This window comes from Mus musculus, chromosome 4 (assembly GCF_000001635.26).
Source record: "Mus musculus strain C57BL/6J chromosome 4, GRCm38.p6 C57BL/6J".
Classification (NCBI taxonomy): domain Eukaryota; kingdom Metazoa; phylum Chordata; class Mammalia; order Rodentia; family Muridae; genus Mus; species Mus musculus.
Window position 1 is genome coordinate 103,196,879 of NC_000070.6, and position 26,511 is coordinate 103,223,389.

Consider the following 26,511-nt stretch of genomic DNA (forward strand, 5'->3'; position numbering starts at 1 on the left):
AATTCTTTTTCCTTTTCCTTTGTGCTTAGTCTTTACCTAAATCGAGATCCTGAATGGTGGAATTTCTCAGACCACTTGTCTCCTCCCACTGTACTAACACACACTATTGGGAAAACAACATATCTCATTTTCTCCTTTATGCCTCTATATAGGAACTGTTACTCGATCAACAAGTTAAAAGCAGTTCAGTCTGGTGTGTACCTCAATGGCAGACCACTTGCCTAGCAAATTGAGACCATGAGTTCAAGCCCCATCCATCAAAAGGGCAGAAATTCAACTTCTAACTCTGCAATTATGTTTCTGGAGGCCATGAAAATGTTATTTGACGTCTGTATTACAGAAGTAGGAAAAGCCCATTCCCGCTCGCTGCCTTTCCTTAGGACCAGCAGAGACTGGAACACACTTTAAACATGTCCGGGATGCACAGACGGAGATGTTGCTCTCGAGCTCCTCCACTGTGATCTCTCAGCAGTCAGCTTGTGTACAAACTTTTATTCTTCCTAAAAATAGGAAGTACAGATGGCACAGTGATTACGAACTTCGTCATTCAGGGGAAAAAGTGTTCTAAACAAAACAAAGCTTCTACCTCTTGAGAAAACTGGTAAAGAGCGTTATGAAGAGGGTGGCCTGCCTGGTCATGCCATGCGTGGTACAGAACTGACTAGGAGCTGTGCACACACGTCTGTAGGCTTCAGTCCGCTCAGTGGCAGCTGGTATTACAGATTACACAAGATGCTTCCTTAAGTGTCATTCTGCTTTGAAGGAAGTTTCCAGTTCTACAAGCGCTGCTGGCCCAGTGCACGACCACAGGCCATTCAGACTTCCAATGCCAGGACTATCACACACTCAAAAAGCAAAGTGCAAACAAAGTAACCACTTCTGGAAACCAGGCACATGTGGTTTGGATGAGAAATTTTTGTTTTGTTTTTTTGAATAAGGTTTTTTGGTTAAATAAAAATATTTGAAAAAAAACCTTTGTTCTTTAGTTGCCTGAGTTATTTAAACTGGCCGAAAAGGGAGTGTCTATGAAGATGGCACTCATGAGCCCTCTGCAATGTGATCCCCTGCACAAAGGCACGCCAGCAAGAGTAGTCGCTATTCCAGCAGATAACACTACCTGAGAGAGACAGAGAGACAGAGACACAGAGACAGACAGCGACAGAGAGACAGAGTCACAGAAACAGACAGAGAGGGGAAGGAGAGAACATGATGGTGGAAGAGAGCATGTTAGGAATTTTCATAGGGAGTGAGGGAGAGTGGGCAATAGATATGATCAACATACATTATATACATTTTGAAACAGTCACTGAATAAGTGAAATATATAAATACACACTATATATTTAAGGAAGAAGAACAAGAATAATATCGTGTCACTTTGAAAACTATGGAGGAGAAAGCTTGAGTCCTTACCCAGCAGTAAACTGCCAGGAAACTTGCCAAGGCAGAAGGGTACTAGCAGGACAAATGATCTCCACAGTTCTCTCCCTATGAGGAAAGTTAGGCCAAGGGCAGTGGCCATAGACTACCCGTCGTATTCCACTCCATACTGTATAACCAGCTGCCCCCTTTCTCCCTCTGCACCCTGCTCCTGCCTCAGACAGGAAACTAGCTCCCAGACAGTTTCACTACTTTCCTCTCTGCTCTCAGGGCTCTAACCCTGTATGTGATACAAATCACACCCCACCTTACCTACTGAGTCACTGCTCCTATTTTAAAAGGAACACCCTCAAAGACAAAGACAGTTAAAGAATACGCAAACTGAGAAAGACCCATCCATATGTAGGTAAAGAATTCCTGATCCAACACACTTGTTTTACCAGAACACCAAAGCCTAAAAATAAGAGATGTATGTATGTATGTATGTATGTATGTATGTATGTATGTATGTGGAAGAAATACTATAGGATCTCAAAAAAATCAACCTGTGTGGTTCACAGAGTGATCCTAGGAAAAACAAAACAAAACAAAAACCTCAGTAAGTTGGACTAGAGAGATGGCTCAGGGGTTAAGAGCACTGACTGCTCTTCCAGAGGTCCTGAGTTCAATTCCCAGCAACCACATGGTGGCTCACAACCAGCTGCAACAGGGATCCAATGCCCTCTTCTGATGTGTCTCATAGTGTACTCACATATATAAAATAAACAAATCTTAAAAAACGATCAGTAAGTCTTAACAGACTAAGTAAGGAGACTAGAAGGCTTTAATCCTAAGCCATGAAAGTAATGCTTAGTAATTACTTAGACCTGGACAGCAACTTTCCCTTGAACTGAGGCAGGCCACTCAGTGCAACCTAGAGAAGCCATCAGTCAATGCACTGGGCGACCTACTGCAATGGCCTAGTGAGAGCCACAGCAGGGGCTTTCCTGCATAGGTAACAAAGAACACCCCGCAGTGCCGCCAGGAAGCTAGCAAGCCTTGCCACTCTCCGTGCTGGCTTTGTGCTGCAGCACTCCCTATTGGGGGCAGCAGTTCACAGCATGAACACACCTATCCTGACATTTTGGAAAGACACTAGTCAAATGATACCCACTCTGTTTTTACCCATGTTATTAAGTTTTTTTTTTTATTATTATTAACAGGAAGACAATTTCTGAACACTGCACAGACTTTTGGTGTTTTGAGACAGGGTCTCATATAGTACAGGCTCATCTCAAATTCACTGTGTAGCCAAGGATGAGCTGGGCCTCCTGGGCCTCCTGCTCCCACAATGGGGGCCTCTGAGGGCGTTTGTTGGTTGGTTGGTTGCTTGGTTTTGGAACAGTCTCACACTGCTAGCCAGGCTGCCCCCAAAGTCAGGCCCATCCTCTTGCCTCAGCCTCACAACTTCTGAGATTATAGATGCAAACCAAGCCTGGCTATGTTTTGGTTTTGGTTTTGAACTTTTTATTGATTCCTTGTGATTTTTCACATCATGCACTCCAATCCCACTCATCTTTCCCTCCCTCCATCCTTGCAACCTCCCTCCCAAAAGAAAATTAAAAATTAAAAAAGAAAACATCTTGCCATGGAAGCTGTGGCATGTGGCAGTATGGTGTGTCATAGTGTGTCATAGCGTGTCATGGCCTGTCCCACAATATATATACTCTTTGCCCAAATAGCTTTACTTGCAAATGTTCACTGTAATGAGTCACTGGTCTGGTTCAAGGCCCAGGCTTCCAGTGCATCATCAATACTGGATAATTACAGGGCTCCTCTCAGATATCCTATTATTGCCCTGTGTAATGGAGATCCTTTGGCTTTGGACCTGCAGGAGTGGCTCCTTCATAAGCTCCAGCAGTTCACAGATGGGGTAGATGCTGGGGTGGGCCAACTCAAAGCCCTGGATCTGTGCCTGGATGGTAGCTGAGTTGGTCAGCCTGCCAGCTCTCCTGAGCAGGAGCCACCAGGGCTAGCTCTACCATCCTCCTGAGTGCTGTAGTAGCAAGGGGTGGGGCCAGCTCTACCATACCACTCCAGCCAGGGGTGGACTAGTTCTCAGTTCTCTACACACATGCCACCAGGGCCAACTCTACCATGATGCTCAGATTTCCCAAGCACTGCAGCCATCGAGGGGTGGAGCCAGCTCACCCACACCCTGACACTAGGTCCAGTTCTACTCTGCTTCTCAGGTATATTTCTCTTCTGGCTGTATTTTTTAAAGAGTATTTTTGTAAGATGCATCTTTTCTAAAACTAAGTGCTAAAGTATATTGGTCCTTACCTCTCTAGTAATCCCAAGATTTTGTAAATAAGAAAGAAAGAGGGAGGAAGGGGAAAAAGGAGGGACAGAATCACACAGAAACGAGTCTCAGTTCTCAGACTGCTCTGGCCAACACTTACGCCATGTGCCCCCTGGGATGAGTTTCCAGATAGACTCTGTGCTGTCATTTACAGAGCATTCTGGGTGTCTGAGCCTCTAATTCTTAACGTGTCCACTCACAGCATCACCTACTGTGTCCACTCCTGCCCTCTGGGGAATGGACCTCTCAGAGCCCACTTGCTAGATTTCTTAATGCAAACCCAAATTTCCCTGCTTGATCTAATTTTGCTTCAGTTTGTATCCTGGGTCAAAAACTGTTACGTTTGAATAATAGTAATTTGGTTTATCCCACTTCCCCGGTTATTTTTAAATTTAGGATCCATCATCGAATACTTTACCTTTCCCTTACTATTTAATTTATATAGTTTTAAGTACTTTTGCCTGGTTCCACAGTAGAAAAAAATATACTTGCCCTGCTCCCATGGATATGCATAAAAACTTTTTGGATACTTTATTGGCTTCTATTTTTCCATAGTTTCTTTATTTAAATAGCCAAAGAAAATGTGACCATTCCTGCACTACTCGGCTCTGGGGTCGAGTGCTGAGAGCAGTTATCAACCCTGACTATAAAGGCACTGGGCTCACACCAGCTGTTGGAACAGAGCTGAGTGTCTTTGCTCCAGAAAGCATGGTACCTCGTCAACATTTGATCTGCCTGACTCATTCTGCACGTGTCAAAGCAGGGTGAGAGCAAAGAGGGGACCTACCTGGAGTCGGGCAAGGGTCAGCAAGGGGACTGAAGGCTGCCAGCCTTCTGCGTTTCCCAAGTTTCTCTGCAGGGCACATTTACGTCAAACCCTTCATGGTTTCTTCCTACCGGCAGAGAAAACTCCAGAGGCCTGTGTCTCCATCTCAGCTTAACTCAGACTGGAGCAGGGAGCAGGGCAGTGGGGAGAATGAGAGCACTAGTCTTAGAACAAAGACTGGGTCCTCTTTGGCTCTAATCTCTTTGTTCAGGAAAAGCAAGGCTTCCCCGGGTCTCTGGCTTCTCAGCTGCCCATGTTCTAACCATGGATCTCCTCCTGCAGGCAGCCTGAGCTCATGTAAGTTCTACCTGGAATCCACCTTCAGGCTCTACCCCACCTTACTAAGGGTCTCGCATATCCTGTTTTTTACTAATTTAGACAGTGCTAAGCACTTTCTCCTCAAAGCTTAGAACCCACTTTTGTGTCTGCCCAGGTTACTCTCCAGAGCACACGAATAGTTTCCCCATTCACTCAGATGAGCCTTATAAAGCGACTTTCCCCAGCTGTAGTTTTTATCATGCCTCTTTGATCCATCTCTCTTCACAGCTCTTACTACGTGATTCATGTGCAATCTGTCTCACCTACTGGAATCAAGGCCCCACTTAGGCAGGAATGTGATCTTCCTTTTCAGAGAAGCACTCAGCATGCAAACACTTGATCTTCACAAGATGACAGTGCTCTGGCTGTGAACCAATGAGGGCAAAGACATGATGCAGGCTCTGCTCTCGTTCACGTGTTTGCCAGCACCGATGCTTCTGACACTGTCCTGGAAGAAGGTGCTGCATGGAAATCCCAAATGCAGCTGATCTTCCAGCAGGTGCAGCAGGTGGCTATGGGAGACGCGTGCAGTCAGGCACAGAAGCCAGGGCTCTGCAGGCACCAGAAAGGTTCCGTTCTAAACACCACCACCGTGCAACCTGGAGACTCCCCGAAACTTCTGTAAAAAGGGTAACAACCCTCCTCAGGGTATATATCAAGGGTCAAGGAAAATTATTTATGTTGAAGCATCTTGTAAGCTACAACACACCATACCCTACTGGTAAAGTATGACTTCTAGGCACAAGGTTCAAACAGTTTACTTGCAAACAGGCTTGAAGTACCTTACACACGAGGTGTCTATCCTTAGTTATATTGGAATATTCAAATTACATGTATACTACTGAACTTTTATTTTTGGGGGTCTTTCTCTTTTCTCCTCTCTTCCCCTCCTCTGCTGTCCCTTCCCCTCCCACCCTTCTTTCTCATTTCTCTTCCCTTCCCTTCCCCCTTCCCTTCCCTTTCCCTTCCCTTCCCTTTCCCTTCCCTTTCCCTTTCCCTTTCCCTTTCCCTTTCCCTTTCCCTTTCCCTTTCCCTTCCCTTTCCCTTCCTTTCCCTTTCCCTTTTTTTCCCTTTTTCCCTTTTTCCCTTTTTTTCCCTTTTTTCCCTTTTTTTCCCTTTTTTCCCTTTTTTTCCCTTTTTTCCCTTTTTTTTCCCTTTTTTCCCTTTTTTTCCCCTTTCCCCTTTCCCCTTCCCCTTTCCTTCCCTTCCCTTCCCTCCCCTCCCCTCCCCTCCCCTCCCCTCCCCTTCCCTTCCTCCCCTCCCCTTCCCTCCCCTTCCTCTTTCTTTTCTTTTCTTTTCTTTTCCTTTTCTTTCTTTTCTTTTCTTTTCTTTTCTTTCTTTGAGACACGGTTTCTATTAGCCCTGGCTGACCTGGAACTGGCTCTATAGACCAGGTCGGCCTTGAACTCAGAGATTTGCCTGACTCTGTTTTCTGTATGTCAGGATTAAACTACTGCTGAACTTTGAAATATGTACAAGTTCTGCTATAGCAGCTATACAAATTGTCATCATTTTGAGTGAAGGCACACCTCCTCTGGCTAACAGTTCCAAGGAGCTACAGAATACAGTCAGCACCTGATGGGAACTGCCTTTGCTGAGTCCTTGAGTGCTTAAGTTTGTGAACTTTACAGCTGTCTCAGCACACACTGGCCTAGAGGGACAGGTTTTCTTTTTCACACCTTTGTTCTAAATCTCAAGAGAGAAGGCTGCTCCAGCCAGAGTCTGTGGGAAGGAAGCAGACCACTATAGGCCATGGCCTTCAGAAGGAGTCTTATCTCCCAACAGTATGACCTTAGGCAGGTTTTTTAAATGTCTCTGAATCTCCTTACGCATTGACAAAATAGTGATAAATCAAGCCTCCAACAGCTGTTAAGAAAACTAGATTGTATTTCATGTAAGTGACTAATACATAATAAGGATTCAGGAAATGTTATTTCTCATCACTCTTTCTTTAAAACCAGAGAAGAGTTACTTAACACTGTTAGTCAAAGCAATAGTAATTTCTCCTTTGGGGCCATGTTTGGGTTTGCTGGTAGCCAGGCTACAGTTCATTAGAACTTCTATTCGTGTTCAGAATGGTCTGAAATAGCTCTTTGAAAGAATGGCCTTGAAAAATAGAGCAAAAGAAAAAGCTTCATAAGTTGCCAAGATTCTGTCTCAGCTTCAAGAATTTATCAGTAGTGCAATTTCAAAACCTTCTGTTCAAGCTCCCATTGATACATGGTCTGCTGCGCTAAGAAAGCATAATACTCTGAAGCCTGGGCTCAAACAGCAGAATCTCAGGGCAGATCATTGGTAAAACAACAACATTGTGCCAGTTTTTCTAAAACTGTGGGTTTATTCTACAGAAAAATTCTCTTGGATTAACTTTGCTATTCTATTCTGTATTTATTTAATTAAATGTTTGCATAAATTGGTTATCTACTATGTAAGTTGCTATTCATTTGGTCAAGACATCATGCAATCCTAAGTACCTCCTAAGGTGGGATTTAAGCAAGGATGGCAGCTGTCAAAGACACAGAACTCTATAAAGTCTCAAGAGTTCTACTTCTTCAGAATCTTATATTTTTCAGGGATAATTTCCTTCCATTCCCACTTTACAGATTAATAAAAATGTAAGAATTCCTCCCTCTGAGCTTCAGGGAATATCATGGAAGAGAGGTGGATAAAATCTAAACGCCAGAGGGTAGGGAGAAATACTGGGAAGCCCTTCTGAAAATATGGCCATGTGATAATCAACCACATTGTGTGGTTACCTGTACAAACCTGCACAAAATCAGACCCTTCAACAGTCCATCATGGATGACAAAGGAGTTTAAGAGTCCCCGCCTCTCCCTGATACTCACCAGCAGCTAACAGCTCCAGGAAGGAGGTCATTTCCTTTAGAAATGTACAGGGTAATAACCCAAGGTCCAGTAAATAACCCCAGTGCTATACTCCTGCAAGTACACCTAGCAGATCTCAAGGGAACGTCAACATTTATAGACATACTCGCACGCGCGCATGTACACATATACAGATAGACAGACAGACAGACACATGAAAGTAGCAGGGGATCTTGTTGAAAGAAGGGGTTAGACAGGAGTGGGAGGCAGATAACAGAGAGTACATGTTATCAAAACATAGTATACACGTACAAATTCTTTCTCTGTACTGGCACAGAGAGCTATTCTGAGCCATTTTAATATTTAAAATGCTTATGCCAAGAAGGCAGGTTAACATGACATCAGCAGGCTAAAGATCTAAAGAGTAAATTCTCAGTTTGTGGTCATTCAATAAGCACACTTCTTTAGAACAACCCAAAAGCATCTATCTTTTGATCATAAACAGTAAGAAAATTACCCCGTACTTTCAAAGGCCTACCTTTTGTGCATCTCCTGTGAAATACGCAATGGCCAGGGTGGGCAGAATCATGAACAGTGCATTGTAATAGAGCAGGCCATACTTTCCCAGCTCCTAGATAGTAAACAGTTAAGTATTTCAGTTGGTTCTAGAAGATAGGTATATTTAAACACAAAGAGATTACTATTCCAATTACATATGTATATAATGTTGGGTGACTTTTAAAGTTAAAAAGTATTCACTTAAATAATTAACCTTTAAATAATTAGCCTTTAAGTCTGAAATGGAGCCCCAGGTCTTTATGTCACTGGACTCAAGCTGACCAGGTCATGATTATAAGCAGCCCTGAAGTTACAGTTCTGATTTACTAAAACCACCCCAGTGTGGGCATACTGGCCCTAGGTTAAACCAAATAATAGGTATCTATAATAGGCTATAATTGTAAGTATCAATGGAAAGCTGTGCCTCTTTGTACAGTACCAGGAAAAGACCAACAGTGAGACTACATGACCCTTGACAACAGGTGTCCATGACTCAGAACATGAACTAGGCTGGAGCAGAGGGTATGCAGGGCACACAAACACAGACACCATCCACATAACTGACAAGTGACAAAAGCAAAACTTTCTACACTCTTTATTTCTCTCTTCCCATTCTAACGACTTTCAATGTCATTCTCTCTTATGACACTGCAAGTTGTTCTAATACTAGACCTCACTACATAGCACAGGCTGGACTTGAACTCACGATAGTCTTGGCTCAGCCTCTGGAGTGCTGGGATTACAGTATTGCCACCACATGCAGATTCAATTATTCATTCACTCGTTCGGTCATCTATCTATCTATCTATCTATCTATCTATTTATTTAGGCAGACTCTCATATGTCTCAGGCTGGTTTCAAACTCACTATATAACTAAGGATGAAGCTGAACTTCTAATCCCTTTGCCTACAACTCTATAGAGCTCTGGGACTCATCTGGCTCATGTGGTACCAGGGACTAAACCATGCATATTAGGCATGCACTATATCAACTAACCTACATGGGGCATGAGAGCACATGCCTTTAAGTCCAACACTCATGAGTTCAAGTTTAGATTTCTCTATATAGCAAGTTCCAGAGCAGCCAAGGCTGCACAGTGAGACTGTATCTCAGAATTAATTAATTTAAAAACCTATCTCCAAAGAAATCAATTTAACTATACCCCAGACCCATAAGTCAGCTTTAGAGTTTTAATACAAGTAAGCCATAAGCCATTTCCAAGTATGGAACTGAAGAGCTCTCTTCAAAGACTAAAGTCCACAGAAACCTTTATTTTCTTCTAGGTTTTGGGGTATATTCTAAACAATGATCTCCAAAACAGTAGTCATTAGCCATATGTAGCTAATTCAATTATAATTACACAAAACCACTAATTTAGTTTCTCAGATATACCAATCACTTTTCCCATTCCCAGAAGCCATGTCTGTAATGAGAGCAGAGACAACGTCCATCATCATAGACGCCTCTGTTGGGCAGTCTGGTTCCAGAGACCTGAGGCTGCTGGTTCACTGTGGAGCAGGCCTTAGTATCCACTTTGTGAAACAGCAAATGAGCTAAAGGTAACATTAGTGTAAGTCCAAACTGCTCTTTCCACTTTTAAACAAGGATAAGAAACTGCTACTAGTAACATCAGTTAAAATGATGTCATCACATAGACACCAAGTGGGTAAGTGGAGGAGGAGAGCAGGCACTTTACAAAAAGTGTTAGCAACACATTTGTAGTGTCTTTAGCGGAGGAAAACCCAAAAAACCAAAAACTAAAAACCTGCCAAGAATAAGGAAACCAGTCACACAGCCACACAGTCTACAGTCTTTTCTGGGGGAGAGGCAAAATCCTGGCCAACTGGAAACTACTTCAAAACAACAACTCCCAGGAATCCACAAGGCTCGCCACCACTCCTGAGGTATGCTTTTACCTGTCATCTGAGCTCCAAAATGTACCTGAACTAATTTCAGAAATACTCTACACAAAACAGAGCAGACAAGGAACCAAAGGGGTAAGGCCATCTGACTAAGACAAAATACGAGCAGAAACATGTCAGTTACAAGATTCAGTTATGAGATAAACACATATCAGCTGCTCAGGAAAAACGATGGTGACATCTGAGATGTATATCGATGTGAGCCCTCACAAGGCCATTAGGAAATTAAGGATAACTCCTTCACTCAGAGCTCTATGACAAAGAAAGCCAAAATCCAGATAGCTGTTTTCTTACGGTAACTTAACCGTACAATGCAGCCAACAACACAGGCCTCAAACACCTGGCTTCTGAGGGTCTGGACGCAAGTCACAACTGAATGTGTCTATATGTAAAGCAGACCGTGAGCAAGCAGAGAGCATTGTGGAAAGCACTTATGTGCACACTGCCAACGGGAGGCAGAAGCTGAGGTCTGGGCCCAGGAATGCAGTCCTGAGCAGGCCCAGCACGCCCTAGCCCTCAGTCATCCTTGTCCCATGCACCCTTGTCTTCTAGCACTCACTTGCCAACTGCCCAAATTTCCTGTACTTCTATTTCACATCAGGCCCCTCACTAAGTTGTCAGAATACAACCATAATCATGAAGACATTGTTCTTTGTGAATATTTTTCACTTTTCCTACCTCATTCTAAGTCAACATTCATACACTTCCTTCTAGAAAAGCCAACATTACAACCTAATTTAACTTAAAAGAGATTTCATCATCGTTTTGTTTTCTTGGGTGTGTTTGTTTGTTTGTTTGTTTGAGATAGTGTTTTGCTTTATAGTCCAGGCTGGCCTCATTATGCACCCCAGGCAGGCTTTGGACACGGTGATATCCTCTGCCTCAGCTACCTGAGTGCTGACGTGCCAGGCATGGGCCACCATGCCTTGCGATCATAAATTTATTAGCATGAACACATATTCACACTATGTCCTTCCAACTCTCCTAAGTATGTTTCTTTATTCCACACTTTCCCCACCATCCTTGAGCATCCAATGAAGAAGCTGTAGTGTGCTACTTACTTTTGAATCTAACTTCTGTTTCACGTATGCACCATTTGCTGCTGTCAGGACATCATTGATCAAAATAAAAACATATCCTTCCAGATCAAAGGCCAAGTCAGAGCTGCCGAATATAAGCAACACTTTAAGATCACCTTTAAAAATATGCAGTTAATTCCAAACAGATCTGGGCCAAAGTACTTGCAAGAACACATTCTCATCTAGGTAGCCTCATGCAGTTAGCAGCTATCAGTGTTTCCTAAGACCTGGCCACATTTGTCAATTTTATGAGAAACATCCACACTTATAGATGTCACCACAAAGAGCCAATCATGCAGCCAGACATCATCTGTCACAGCAACATCTGTCACAGCAGCACTTAGGAGGCTGAGGCAGGACAGCAGGCCAAAGCCACTGTGGGCTACAGACAGAGCCCCAGGACAGCCTGGGCTACAGACAGTGGGGACTATAGACAGAGCTCCAGGGCAACTACATAGCTGAGGCCCTCCCTACCTCAAACAAACCTTACACACACACACACACACACACACACACACACACACACACACACACTAATTATTATTTTGGTTCATTGTATACTGCCTGAAAGTCAAAATCAGATAAGCAACCAAATTTACCATTACCATCTGTGATAGCAGAAGGCACTGGTTTCCAGAATAAGGAAGTCAGAGGATGAAGCTCTGAACAAGGCTTTTTTTTTTTTTCTCAAAGATTCATATAAAATATTGGAGTAACTTGTCACTGACTGGAATTTCTGAAACATGATGACAGTTCTGATATCAAACCACAAGAGTGCATAAGCAAGTACTAAGAGGTTAAGTAGTTCGATAGTGACAAGGTATAACTAGAGAGAGCAAAACAACACAGTTCCTACAATTTACTAGCCTGAATATCACAAGCACTTAGTAAATGTGAAATGCAAATGACAATTTGACAGAGTATACCTGCAGTGCACTCTCACACCCCCACGTTCTCTGGCTTTGAAAAGACACTACATAACTCGTGGATGCACTAGTAAAGAGAGCCTTTAGTCCACTGCAACTTCAGGCCAAAAGGAGATGCAGGGAGGCCGCCCTGCTGTTTAGTACAATTTTGGTTCTCACTGGCATGGAGGAACTGTTTTAAAATACACCGGGTTTAGTATGGCACCTCTCAGAAGAAAGGTAGGTGGCTAATATGGAAGACTTCTCAAAGGAGGCAAGGCAACATAGAGGGGAAGACAGTCAGCTCTGCAGCTGACTCCCAGGAACCAATGTTGTTGTTGTTGTTGTTTTTTTTTTTTTTTTTCCTAAGAATGACATTTCAGTGTCAGCAAGATGACACCGATGACAGGCACTTGCCACTAAGCCTGATGATCTTCCTATTTCCAGGACCCAGGTGGGGAAAAGAGAGAACAGACTGCCACAGCTGTCCTCTGACCTCCTCCGTACATGTATGCTGTGGCACACATGCACACACACAAAATAACTACTCGTAATACAAATATTTTAGAAATAGAATGGAATTTCACTTGGAGATTTCATGTAAAATAGAGTTTGATTTCTACACCCTCACTACATACACTCATACCACCGGCATATGATGAAAAGTATAATTAGTTGATGAACCAAAGAAGTGCAGTGGACTCCCAAAGGAAAACAAGCGTGTAGCATTAGTAATGTCTACACGCCCATGCTGGGTACCACGTCTAGAAGGCTTCTAGATGTTCCTTCAACTTTCAGTCTTTAGGTACATAATTTCCCCATGCCTGCCTGCCTTCCCTTTTTCCTGTCTACAGATGTATACAATACTCAGTCATCAAGTTGGGGTAGCTCATATTTTTTTTCATTTTAAAAGTGTATCAAGGTTTTGTGTCTGCCTCCAAGTAGGAAACGCTTCAGCAACCGAATTGAGTAACCACGTCATGACATTTGTGATCTGTCCTAAGAAAGGACGAGCGGGGCGATGCTTCTACTCCTTTTATCCACTGCCCTCCCCTCGTCTCACAAGAGGGCAGATGATACTGTCTGTAATAGCATACAAAGTGAAAGAATTAAGATGTTATAAAATCGCAGACCTGGTTTCACACAGACTCAGGTTCTAGCCTTGCTGCTTACTAATTGTAACCTTTAGGAGTTATAGAAGACTGAGTTTCTTCAACTATAAAACGGAAAAATTATATCTCTTAGAACTGAAAAAGAACACATAACTGCGCCAATGGTGACTATACCATGTGGTGTGTGGTCAGAAGACAATATTGGATCCTAAATGACATACAAGGACTTTAGGAATCCACTAATCTACATTTCACTAGCTTTGATCTAATACAGCCTAAAAGATTTAATGTTTGATGCCTTTTGAGTAGTTTTCAAAGATGCTCAAGATGTATTATTAATAACTATTGATAATTGAAATACGAGCTCTATATGCCACATCTTACCTGGCAGCTACGAAGGCTCCGATGATCATTGCAAATACAGTCATCTTAATACCCCAGGAGAAAGTCTTCCTACAAAATAATTTTAAATATACACACGTGACTTTATCCATGTAGATTCATTTTACATCAATGATTGAAAAAGGGAAATGCTTTCTTTAAAAAAACTCCTTTTGTTATAGAAATAACTGTATCCATTTCTCTTAGTCTTACCATTTGTTTATTATTACTGAGTTGGAATTTCTACGTCAATGTTAATAAGTATAAAAACGTCATACAGGTTTGCAGTAAAACCAGCCAAGGCACGAACACCATTTAAAACTTTACACCTAGGATTCTGAGCTGGCTCTGCTTAACAGCAGCAATGGACACAAGAGTTCTAGACAGCACATCCCATGTTCAGCAAATTAACTGTGGTCTGTAACCTTCCTCATTACATTTTTATGATAGCAAGGCAACTAGCCTGCTTAAACTTTCCAAAACTTAGAAGTAGAAGCGAGACAGATACTTTAATAGCTCATATATACTGGATATCTTTTCACTGTGTATGTAAAGAATAAATACATGGGGCTGGAGAAATGGCTCAGGAGTTCGATACCTAGCACCCATACGATACTTCTCACCACTGCGTGTAAAACCTCAGCTATGGGAAATCCAACACTTTCTTCTAGCCTCAGACAATCACACACGGGGCATAACATACCCACACAAACACATGCACATAACTAACGGTATCAATCTTATAAACAGAGATAATATATTACAAGCAGAACTCACTTGAGTAGAGCGCCTTCAGCAAACATTGTAAACAGAATGGAGAACCTTCTCAGAACTGTAAACATGGGCAGGCTGCAAAAGAAACACAAGGCGGGAAACTGAAGCTTGAAAGGACGTGACTGGACATCAAGCCGAGTAAGAGTCGAGTAGTTTCAAACAACGCTCACCTCTTCCTGACTGCATGCAAGTTCCATACTGATTAAGCTTATTACCCTGGAGGATTTTTTTTTTTTTAATTTAAAAGCCTCTAAAACATTAACTACAAAATGGTAAGACTATGTGTCTATTATCACAGGCTAATAATATATGCTTTTAAGTTTCACTCTGATAATTATGCAAATACCCTGACCACAGCTACATTAGTCTTTAATAGGGAAGGCTTCTTGCTTTCTTCCTCATTGAGCTGACTTCCATCCTTAACTTCTACACCATTAAGAAAATGCCCATGAAAATCTACTTCATGAGACAGTTTTATGGATGTTCCTCTAAATCTTAAGAGCAGTTTGCTTCCACCAATCAAACCCCCAGCCTCTTATAGTGTAAGAGTTACTTCGCTCTGGAATGCTTTCTATTTGTCTGACAATCAAAGACAGAGTGTGAATGCATGGATGGATGGAATTTTTAAAAAGTAAATTTTGTATAAGCAGCACTCTACAGTAGGCCTGCATTTGCTTCCTAATACATAATGTGATGGAAAAGAATTCCCTCCGTGTGTCCCTGTGACAAATCCGACTTCCTAGGAACAACTCCTCCCAGAGATAGTCTGGTCATTCTACCAGAGTTCTTGGTTTAAAAAAATAAAAATAAAAAAAGAGACAACAAAATTTTCTTTGCCTGTGGCTTGTTTTTGTTTTAATTAATTAATTAATTCAATTAGAAATAAAAATTTTAATTGTCCATACATATGTATGGGTATGTGCATGCCAGCAAAAGGGTCTGGAGAGGCCAGAAGAGAGTGTTGGATCTCCAATGAACTGCCTGGTCTACATGCTGGGAACTGAACCTGGGTCCTCGGGAAGAGCAGCCAGTGTTCTTAAGCCATCTCTTCACACACACACACACCCCACTCATCGTTTACAATCATGTCATACGTTCATGTAGGTTTCACCTAATCTACCCCTCCCCCCCCTCCCCGTGCATTTACCACACATACGCTACTACAAAGTCAGAAGTCAAGAACTAGGAGATGAGAGGGTGATGTGCAAGACTGTGCGTCTCTCTAAAGTGAATGGCTTTCCAGTTACAAGGTGACAGTTGATGATGAAGTCATCATGTTCGAGTCAAGATTCCATCTAACTTTAACCACTCCATGTTACAAGGGAACCTGCGGGAAATCTAAGGTCCATCATCCGACTTGCTGTCTGGAGTACACTTCAAATATATAGTGTTTATGAACTATATTAATCCCAAGCCAGACACCAGGGCAGCATTCTGGAGACACAGGCAAGTGGAGTACCACAAACCCAAGGCCAGTCTGGGTTTCATGGTGTGTTACAGGGGGAGAAAAAAAAGCCTATAAACCTGACACAAATCTTTCTCCGTGGCAGGTTCCCCCAAAACACTGAAAATCTACTGCACCACTGATAATATTTGAACACTTCAAACAAAGTCAGATGTGAGACAGGGAACAAAATTCACTCCTTAACTTTAAATAAACAACTTGTAACCAAAACTTTGGGTTCAGTCTTCATTATTTGATAGTGGAAACGTCCTGGTGTTTTTGTGCCCTCCCCCCTCACACACACACCCTCCCCCATCCATTCCTGCCACACTCAAACATAATACATTAACACAACATCATTTGTATTTAACTTTAAAATCATATTATTTTAACCAGACTAGAAAAATAAAGTTATCCATACTTCAGTTTCTTTGTGCTGAACAGTCCCGTGATTTGGTTCCCAAAATATAGTAGAGGTAGTGGAAACGTCTGGAAAAGTGAAAAGGGCAAGGGATGTCAATAATAAAGACATTCACAGCAAAGAGAAACAGCTCTGTTTATATAGTCAAATTCTTTCCACTTGAAACATAAGATTAGCTCCCATAAACAGGACTGACCCCCATTAAACTTCCAAACATCATTAACTATCCTTGGAAGAAGAGGGGATGGAAATATGAACATAATCAACCATGTGAGACAGAAACATCAGTTGCTTGAAAATATGGTACTATACGAGTCTGAGACACAGAAACATTTCGGCATCACATGGAGTCTCACAGAATCATAGAAAAGAATATGAAAGAAAACACTCCCAACACCACCACCTCCAATAAATAAATAAATAGGGAATAAAGGAAGCAGAAGATCGTGGCTAGAGTGGGCAGATCTGTTCCCAGAAACTCCTTAATGAAGAGAAGGATTTTCTATCTTCATCTTCCAGAGACGTTGTCGTCTTGGGTGCCCTGTGGCCTGTTTTCTCTAGCTTTGCTATATGCACTCGGAGACTAGGGTGGGAGCTAGACTGCATTTTTAAATATTCAAGACGCTGATTTTTTTTTCCGCCCTTAAGCCACAGAATGGCTCCTTTTTATAAAATAAAGTATCCCTTCTTTCTCACGTTTGTTTACCTTTCGAGGTACATTTCTGTCGAAGTCAGGAAACTTGACTACTCTGAGTGTCTTTCCCACCCAGAGAACCGCTACCGTGGCCACCATCTGCAAACAGAGAACACACACAGATGCACTGTTCTGCATAGAAAGACACACACAGAACTTCTGACAACACAGACCACGGGATGCCCGAGATTCCAACTAACCTGGCCAAGTCCAACACATAGCGAGGATGGAAATCTACAAAAGGGGTAAAGAAAAGGGGGTTAAAAACGGCCAGAACGTCCTCAGAGCACAGGGAATTCAACTCCCACACTGTCAGCCTTAAAATGCGTTCTGATTCAACCCACAGCGATGCCTGCCCCTCCAATAAAAAACAAAAAATTAAAAAAAAAATCTTAGATTTTGTAGCCTAGGGCGACCACTTGTCTGGTCTTGTCCTGTTTTTTTTTACAATTCCCTTCAGCTTCCTGCAACGGATTTTTCCAGAAAGTTAAGCCGCGGAGACCTCGTCAACGGTTTTAAATCTTTTAAATGACTCTTGAGGGGAAACACAAGACACACACATACAAACTTCTGCCCCGGAGTCTCAGTGACAGCGGCGACGGCGCGTGGGCGTGCGGCCGCGCCGGTCCCGGGGCTGTCAGCCGCGCGGGTCGCTAGTCCCTGGGCACCGGCCTCGTTGTGCCTTCCCCCTTCACCCCCAGCCCTGGCCAGTGCGGCGGGGAGCGTGGCCGAGGGTATCCCCGGGTGGGCTCGAACCCCCGTCCCTGCCCGCCGCGCCGCAGCCGCCGCCCGCCAGCCCGGCCACCTGTAGTTGGTGAGCACGCTCTTGTTGACCACCACGATGAGGAAGGAGCTCACGCCGTAGAAACCGGCGGCCAGCAGCTTCAGGAACACCGTTAGCGTTTCGGCCGGCGCCATCCCCAGCTCCTCCTCATCTCTGTGTGTGGAGGATTTCGCGGGGGCTTCTCCTTTAACCGGAGCATGCTGACGTCTGTGGACTTCCGCCATGGCGGCGGTGGCGCCGGCGGCGGTGGCGGTGGCTGCCGCAACGGGCCTGCGAGCGAGCGGGGCGGCGGAGCGGCGCGGCGGCGGGGGTCTGGGCCTGGCGGTGCGGAGCGCGGTGCCGAGCGGGCTTGGCGGTGCGGGGCGCGGAGGAGCGCGGGCCTGGCGTGGCGGGACCCCGGCTGCGGGAGCGGGCCTGGCGGTGCGGGGCGCGGGCCCTGAGCTCCGGGGCTCCGCGATTGCGGGCCTAGCGTGGCGGCGGAGGCTCGGGAAGGACCCGGCGGCTCGCGGCAGGGCTTCGCGGGTTGTGCTGCCCACAGCTCCCCGCACTGCCGCCGCCCGTCCCCGCCCAGGGGTTGGGACACTGGGGTTCACACCCTCGGGGACTTTGCCCTGGCATGGTGCCTCGCGGGGTCAGGGAAGGGCCGGGGCTGGCTCGGCGGGGCTGGGGACCCGGCATGGGCTCCGGGAGCAGCCGGGACACTGCTGGGGGACCACTGAGCCGGGCTGGCGAGCACAGAGTTGCGCCTGCGCACGAAGGCGCGCTGGGTCCCCCTGCGGGGAGCATGGGGGTTTTGCGGGAGCTGGGCTGCAGGCCTAGAAGTACCTCCCTCCTTTCTAACGTGTGGCTGGCAGAGAAGTGATGCCCCTGTTGCATCCTCAGTTATCCCGAAAGCTCTTTTTTTGGCCTCACTTGCCGAGGGGTCAAAGGTCACACAAAGTATCAAACATGATTCAACAGTAAACAAAGATTTCATTCTGCAAAGTGAGACCTCTCATGCTTCTGAAATTCTTTTTGTTGTTTTTTGCTTGTTTGTTTTAGCTGGTATATCCAGAAAAGGCAAGGATGAGGAAAGTGTTGCAATAAGCCGCTCCTGGAATAGTAAAAAGTGCAAGGTGTTTGGAGCCTAAAGCTTTGTTCCGGTTTTAGGACTGTTTGAAACATTCCCTGTGCTCTTAGGCAGATTCGATGGTCTCTGCACCTTCATCTCACGACCTCTGTTGTGTAAAGCCAGTTCTGTTTTCTTGACACAGTGCAGTCACACAAGCAAAGAATACCTGTTGAAGCAAGGACGTTACATTCCTACTTTTAGAAAGTTTTGAATTATTCCCCCAAACTTCCCATCTTCTTAAGTGTCTTTTTTTTTTTTTTTAAACTGTGGTAAAAATATCAGTTTATTGTTTTAATCCTTGGATGTGCAACTCTCACCAGGCACCCTCCCCAAAACATTCACCGTGTCAGATGGAAACTCTTGTGGGAACGAAGCAATCATTTCCTGTTCTCTACTCCCCTCCTCAAAACCAAGTAACCTGTGTTGTGCTGTCAATCTCTGTGAATCTGACTATTCTGTATATCACACAGATGAGCAATCGCACAGTATTTACCCATCCGTGACTGGCTTAGGCCAGTTACACAATGTGTTCAAGGTACATGCACCCTGTACCGTGTCTCAGAACTGGAATTCCTGGCAGCCAGCATGGCATCCTTGACTGTTGGTAACCTCCTTTGCCCGCACCTCCAGATGCCTGGCTTTTCCCCTTTCCTGAGTTGTAGCTAAATCAACAACAAGGCTCACATCTCTCTTTCTTCACTTCCATTTCACAATGCCCCTCCCTCATCTCTTCTTGAATTATTACTTTTCCTTCTATATTGGGCAAAACGGTGCCTGTTTTCTGGGGAGCCTGTCTCCAGAGATCCCCTTCATGCCTTATAAAAAGTGACCTCTCCCTCTGTGCCCTTCCCATCCCGTGCACTGCTTTTAGAGAATGTCTTACTCTGTCCGTGCTACCATTACATATTGCCCGTGACTGGACCATTTATAGAGAACAAACATTCTGGATGGTTTTGGAGAATAAGAAATGCAAAATCAAAAAGCACCGCCCCATCGGGTGTCTCTGTTAAGGCCTAAGCCCTCTGATTCTAAGATGGTGCCTTGATCACTGGTCCTGGAGAGGTGAAAACCACTGTCCATGGACAGCATGGGCCTTATGGACAGCCGAAGAGACAGAAGGACAAAGGAGGGCAAGTGCTAACTGAAGGCTGGTGTCTGCAGCATGAGCTCTGTGCTAAAGGCCTGTCTTCCTGATTCAGTCACATTGACGGTTGTTCCCATGTATCCAAGTTACCCAAAATGGAAATAAATGTAAAATTATGGGGCTAGGAAACAATGTTTTTCTCTGCCTAAAACCATATTTACAAAAATTAACAGATACTTAGTAAGGCCCGTCACAGGCCAAGGTCTACCTACCATGGGTTCTCTCACTCCTGATAATGACTGGGCTACAATGGGCCTCTGTAAAAGGCTGTGGAATCCGGTGATCAAAGATTGTCACTTGGTGCCTACAGAGGTACATGTCTCCCCTAAAGCATGAGTAATTAGAATTAGGATGGTTTTTGTTATTTTAAGTACTCAGACCTATTTCTTAATCTCGGTAATATTAATTACAAAACTATGTATGGGAGATTTTACATTATTTGACACAATAATCTCCATGCTGAAATATGTGAAGGAGTTATAGGGTTGCAAAGGCTACAGTGACTACTTTCAATGAGTTATGAATCTGCATAGGATTGTAAAGGTTACGCTGAATATGAATCTGAGATATGAATCTGCTCTGTTTTGAAAGGTCAATTTGTGGGTTGGTAAATTTTACACCTTTCTGGGTAGAATTACTACCAGAAAAATCTTTGTAATTATTGTTCTTTAAGATGTATTGTTCTTCATGTGTGCTTGTGTATGTGAATACTTTATAGTGGGCACACACAGAGCTGGAGTTAAGTAGTGTTGAGCCTCCTCATGTGAGTCCTGGAAATCAAACTCCAGCCCTCTCTGCAAAAGCAACAAGTGTTCTTAACAGATGGGCCATCGCCCCAGCCCAGATCTCTGTAGTTAAATTACATTTTCAAATGAAAACATTGCTGTCAGTCATCCTGCTTTTCTATCAAAGAAAACAGATTCCATATATATATATACATATATATATATATATATATATATTTTTTTTTTTAAGTGTAACTCACTTGTTTCCCCCACTCTTCTTCCGTTCCTTGGCTCTTCCTATCCAGGCCTCTTTTGTTTAAAAAAACAAAACAAAAAACAAAACAAAAAAAACCCATTTTCTGTGTGTGTGCGTATGAGTGTGCTTGACTGCATGTATGTCTGTACCATGTGCATGCCGGATCCCTTGGGAATCCAGAGAAGGGCACTGGATCCCCTGGACCGGGTACAGATGGTTGTGAGCCACCTGTGGGTTCTGGAAATCAAACTCGGGTCCTCTCAAACCGCAGCGAGTGCTCCTAAGCCTGAGCCTCCTCTCCAGTCCCCTTTTAGGCCTCTGTCCATGCTCAGTTCTGTTTACCAGTTTCTTGTTTTGCTGTGAGCCTACAGTGGTGACCTGCTGAAACAGCCTACCTTAGAGTCAGGAAACAAACTTCATAGAGGTTTGCTGTCTGAACAATGAATTTAAAACTCAGAGCACCAAAGAGCACAGGAAGAGCGTGCCACTTCTTTGCAGTGCCTTACACTTGTCTACTTGGGCTGGAAGGAGCCAGCTGACCGATTCCTGATGGGGGACCTGGAGATGCTACTGTAATTCACACTCTGATCTCCTAGCAACTCCAGGAAATAGGCGCGGTAAACAACATAGCACCAGGAAAGCATAGGCTGGGAGGGAGTGTCAGGAAGACCCTGGTTTCCCTGATCTGATGTGACTTGTAGATGTTTGTTTGGCCCAGGTCTGTCCAGCACATACTTTGAGCTCATAGGCTGGACAGTGCTGGTAATAAAGTAATAAATAACAGAACTGAGCAAAACAGGCTTTTGACTTACCAGATACCAATTACAACCACAGAACACATACAGCTCCTGTCTGAAATCTCTCTATTCATATTCTGATTCTGTACTCAACATCGTGTAAAAGGGGAGTATTGGAACCAACTGAACTAGACTCTACTGTTAGCACAGTGCTGCATCAGAGCTTACCCTTGCATACTGTTTGTCTGAGAGGCCCCCTTTTTTATCCTTGCTACCTCAGTGCTATAGCTGTATATGTGTAGCCCTACCTTTTTTCTGAGCAGAGAAAATCCACAATAAAGGTTTTCTTCAGAGTAACACAGGCAGTAAATAGGATTTACAGTAAATATTGTCTCCCAGGCTTTAAGGATACCCAAGTTTAACTCTCCCCTTTGTTACTGAAATAAAATACCCTTCTGTTCCTACCACACCTGCATCCAATCTGGACACCTGACTCCAAGAGAAAAATGAGCTGTCTCTGGTCTTTAAGTACCTGAAAGGCCTCCAGGCAGAAGTGAGACGTGAAAGACTGAACAAAGCAAAACAGAACCATTCCCAAGGCTTAGAAACAAGAGGGGTGATTACTGCATGTCCTTTCCGTGGAGTAAACCGATTTATCAAATGAAGGCTTGACACACTACGCCAGCAGGGATGTGCACCTTGGGGTATTAGAAGAATTCAGCTTGTAGGAAACCAGAGTTAGTACAAATGAAATTCAGTCACGGGGATCCTGGCTTTCCTGTGTAGAAAGCACTTCAGAGCCTCAGCATTCAGCCTTACAGAGTGTTCACCGGGTTTCCATTTTTTTAGCCTAGTCAGTTCAGTGCTCCTCTGTCTATATAGTGTAAGTCAGTCTGCATATTTTCTTTCAAATGAGTTCCAGCATCTTACTCTTTGATAATTCAATGGTGGGTTAAATAAAACTGAAGTTTTATATCAGAATCAATTTGTTGTTGTTTCTTTTCTTGAAAACTGATTTTATTATATAATATATTGTGATCATAATTTTCCCTTCCCCTACTCCCAGTTCCTCCCATCCCAATCCACACCCTTCTGTCTCTTCTTAGAAAACAAAAAGGCACCTAAAGAATAATGATAAAGTAAGATAAAACAGGGCTGGAGAGATGGCTTAGTGGTTAAGAGCACTGATTGCCCTTCCAGAGGTCCTGAGTTCAATTCCCAGCAACCAAATGGTGGCTCACAACCATCTAATAAGATCTGAGGCCCTCTTCTGGTGTGTCTGAAGACAGTAGCAGTGTACTCACGTACATAGAATAAATAAATAAGTAAATAAATCTTTTTTTAAAAAGAGATAAAACAAAACCAAACAAATCAGAATACTACAAAACACACAGTTGAAAAAGAGCCAAAGAGAAAGCACAAGAAACACATAGATGCACATACACACACACACGTTCACTCACACAGCCATCTCATTAAAACCCCAGACCAGCCAGGCGTGGTGGTGCAAGCCTTTAATCCCAGCACTTGGGAGGCAGAGGCAGCCGGATCTCTGAGTTTGAGGCCAGCCTGGTCTACAGAGTGAGTTGCAGGACAGCCATGCCTACACAGAGAAACCCTGTCTCGGGGGAGGGGGGGGGAACAAAACCAGAAGCCATAGTATATACACAAAGAACCTATAGGGTAAATAATAATAAATCATTTTCAAAAGTCCAGATTTAATACTATGAGACAATGAACCTCCAAAGATGCTATTGAGGTTTTGGGTTTTTTGTTGTTGCTTTTGCTGTTTTTCCCTGTCGGCATCTACTATTGGGCCTTAAGAGTGGTTTGTTTCCTTAGTGTGACTCCATTAAAGAAAACTAACTTTTCGTTTGTAAAGGGTTATCAATTGGAAATAGCTTATGAGTTAGGGATGGGTGTGTGTATCCACTTCTTAGTTCAGCTCTTGGACTGCATCTAATGCAGACCCCTGCAGGCTTGTGCTTGCTTCCTCAGTCTCTGAGGTTATTTGTGCAACAGTGCTTAGAAGGCCATGTTTCCTTAGTGTTCTCTGCCGGGGGCTTATCCTGGCACCTGGTTCATGGAGGTGCCGGGGATCAGGGCTGAAGCTGTTTTGCCTTCGGCAGCTTCTGTCTTTCCCTTCTGTCTTTAACTCTGCTATTCTGTGGCCCAAAGCCACTTGCTTCTGGCAGTTAACTACTGCTGACAGCAGCTGGGGATTTTAAAAAAAGAGAGATTTAGTTATCTGAGCTCTTTTCTCTCTAGGTCAGGGGCCCCTGGTGACCAGGTGAGAGGCTCAGAGCTGGTTAACTTCCTGAGCCAGAGAGAAAAGAAAAGGAAGAAAGGGAGAGAGTCAAACTCACACACACACACACACACACACACACACACACACACACCATGTAAATACATACACTTGGCCTGGCCTGACCACCTGTCTCATCAGTTCCACAGTGTTCATGCATACTTACATACACAGATACCTACACACATATGTATGTGCAGACAGACAGACAGACAGACATATACTTTTTGGTGGATGGTGCTGAGCCCCAAAAGCCACACTTTATTCCTCTTCTCAGCCTCTTTTATACTTTCTTACACAAAAGTTCTTTATATAATTACCTCATAGGTGAAATGTTACACAAAAAGGGAGTTACAGAAGGATGTTGATAGTAAGTTCAAAGCAGTGTTTTATTCTATAAGCTTATTATAAGCTGAAAGCAACAGTTTCACATGCCTTGCTTTTTTATACTGCACACCTGTGGCCTCACCCTTAGACCTGACCTAGAAAGAATGTTTTTCTTAATCACAAAATTTGTCCCAAGTCTCTTCTTAGTGTAATTTATGAATACTCACTGTATTCATTATGGAGCCGTATCCTATGAGGAGGGGGCACATTCTGTTCTTGATTCTAACTTTATTACATCTTCCTGGCAAAGCAACTAAAACCATCTCCTACAACTTTCTTCTTCCCATCCCCCCTCTTTCTCTCCGCTCTCTTCCTCTCTTATCCCCTCTCTCTCAAGCCCTTTTCCTGGAGACATAGCCCAGAGCTTTAGGATATTTCTTGCTCTTGCTGAAGACCTAAGTCCGATTCCCAGTACACACATTTGGCAGTTCACAGCCACCTGAAAGTCCAGCTTCATAGAGATCTGACCCCCCCACCCACCTTTTTTTGGCATTTGTGAGCATGCACTCACTCACACGTAGCATTTATGCATACATATAAATGAAAATAAATATTTTTAAAAGGAGTATTCATTCTCTCTCTCTCTCTCTCTCTCCATCTCTCTCTCTCTCTCATTTCCTCTCCCTATCTCAGGGTCCGTCTCTCAGGGTTGATCACAGACCCGACTAACTTCCTCAAATTGTGTGTGCAGAGGTGCTGTACCCAAAGTGCAGCCCCCTCATTGCTTCAGGCCTTGACATTTGATGGTTGGTTGGCGTTAGCTAAGAAGAGAAAACGATAGGATCACATTGGCAAGAGGAAAAGTGAGGCTCAGGTACTTGCTAGCCTAGTTTCCCTCAGGATGTGTTTCCGTGGACTGGCACTATAAGCTCATCTATGTTTGTTTTCACATCCCTGCCCCCCTGTTTTTCAGCCCCGTGTGTCTGTTGTGGTGGGCTGGTTGCTAGCTCATAGTATCCCATGTAGCAACTCTGTACAGTAGCCTCAAGTGACATTTTGATTGAAGTTTCCATTTCTTGTCCAGTGTCTAGCTGATACACAAGCAAGGCTGGAAGTGAGAGGGACTGCTTTGAGCACAGTGGCTGCACTATTCCAGATGTGCTCGTCTCTTCTGGATGAACCGTGCTATGCAGTTATCCACTCCATGAAAAGGCTGGATTGACCATTGTTTCTACCTACAGGGGCTGCATAGTTCCTCAAAGAGCTATACTGTCAGCGAGTGTGTGCGGACACATAGATGTAGGAGTGACAGAGGTAAGAAAGAAACGTCAGGTGACAAATGCATTGCTTTGTTACCATATTTGTAGTGATGGGAGGTTGTTGATACTAACTGGAAAGAATTTCTATGTTAAAACAGAGTGCTTGGATGAAACATCAGAACCTACAAAGCTGTTTATTTAAAAGATGTGCCTGCCTGCTCTAGTGGGAAGGCTGAGTGAGGAAGAGCACTGTTGCTCTTGCAGAGGACCCAGTTGACAGCAGCCCCATGGTGACTCACACATCCCTAACTCTAGTTCTTGACGATCCAATGCTCTCTTACCATCTCTGTATGTGATGTACATATGTACATGTATGCATGCAAAACACTCATGCACATAAAATAAAAATTTTTTAAATTTAATGTGCCCGCATGACTATGGGCTCCAAGAAAAAGAACAAATTAAACCTGACTGGAGAGTTCATTTGCACATGCTTAGGGGCTCCATGAAGTGGAAACTTTTTAGTTTCTTTGGAAACTCGGTTATATCTGTAGTCTCCCCTCCCCCAGCCTGAAACCTGCTTGCTCAGGGGTGGAGCTTCCTGCTCATTCGTTCTGCCACGCCCACTGCTGGACCATGCCGTTTTTGCTGTTTGGAGCCACACACTCGCTCACCCTGCTACTGGAATCCCGAGATTATTTGGCGGGAATCGGGTCCCCTCCCCCTTCCTTCATAACTGCATGTGGAACAGTAAAATTGAGCTTTGATCAGAGTGCCTGTCTTAGCTGCATTTCTTTATCTCGTCGCCTAGCCCCTCTTCTCTCCCAGGTTTCCAAAATGCCTTTCCAGGCTAGAACCCATGTTGTGATCTGCTGGCCGG

The 26,511-nt window shown here is 44.0% G+C and overlaps 1 protein-coding gene and 1 long non-coding RNA gene across 5 annotated transcripts in view; one reads left to right on the forward strand and one right to left on the reverse strand.

Moving 5' to 3' along the window:
• Slc35d1 (solute carrier family 35 (UDP-glucuronic acid/UDP-N-acetylgalactosamine dual transporter), member D1) overlaps positions 1 to 25,391 on the reverse strand; it is a 51,621-nt gene extending 26,230 nt beyond the window's left edge. For 2 of the 4 annotated variants that reach the window (NM_177732.5, NM_001356276.1), the window contains exons 1-8: positions 17,786 to 18,298; positions 17,181 to 17,214; positions 16,993 to 17,079; positions 16,287 to 16,354; positions 14,425 to 14,496; positions 13,651 to 13,719; positions 11,232 to 11,334; positions 8,228 to 8,320 (exon numbers count right to left, since the gene is read on the reverse strand). In NM_177732.5, coding sequence (NP_808400.1) covers positions 8,228 to 8,320; positions 11,232 to 11,334; positions 13,651 to 13,719; positions 14,425 to 14,496; positions 16,287 to 16,354; positions 16,993 to 17,079; positions 17,181 to 17,214; positions 17,786 to 17,988 — 729 coding nt within the window. In that variant the 5' untranslated portion in view covers positions 17,989 to 18,298. Of the gene's footprint in view, positions 1 to 403; positions 501 to 8,227; positions 8,321 to 11,231; positions 11,335 to 13,650; positions 13,720 to 14,424; positions 14,497 to 16,286; positions 16,355 to 16,992; positions 17,080 to 17,180; positions 17,215 to 17,785 lie in introns of all 4 variants that reach the window. The other 2 variants (XR_376320.4, XM_006503079.4) reach the window with 2 other exon arrangements.
• Gm46864 lies at positions 18,065 to 26,239 on the forward strand. Its single transcript, XR_001784379.1, has 3 exons — positions 18,065 to 18,119; positions 25,614 to 25,686; positions 26,201 to 26,239. It is a non-coding gene; the product is annotated as a predicted gene, 46864 (long non-coding RNA).
• The last annotated feature ends 272 nt before the right edge of the window (positions 26,240 to 26,511 follow it).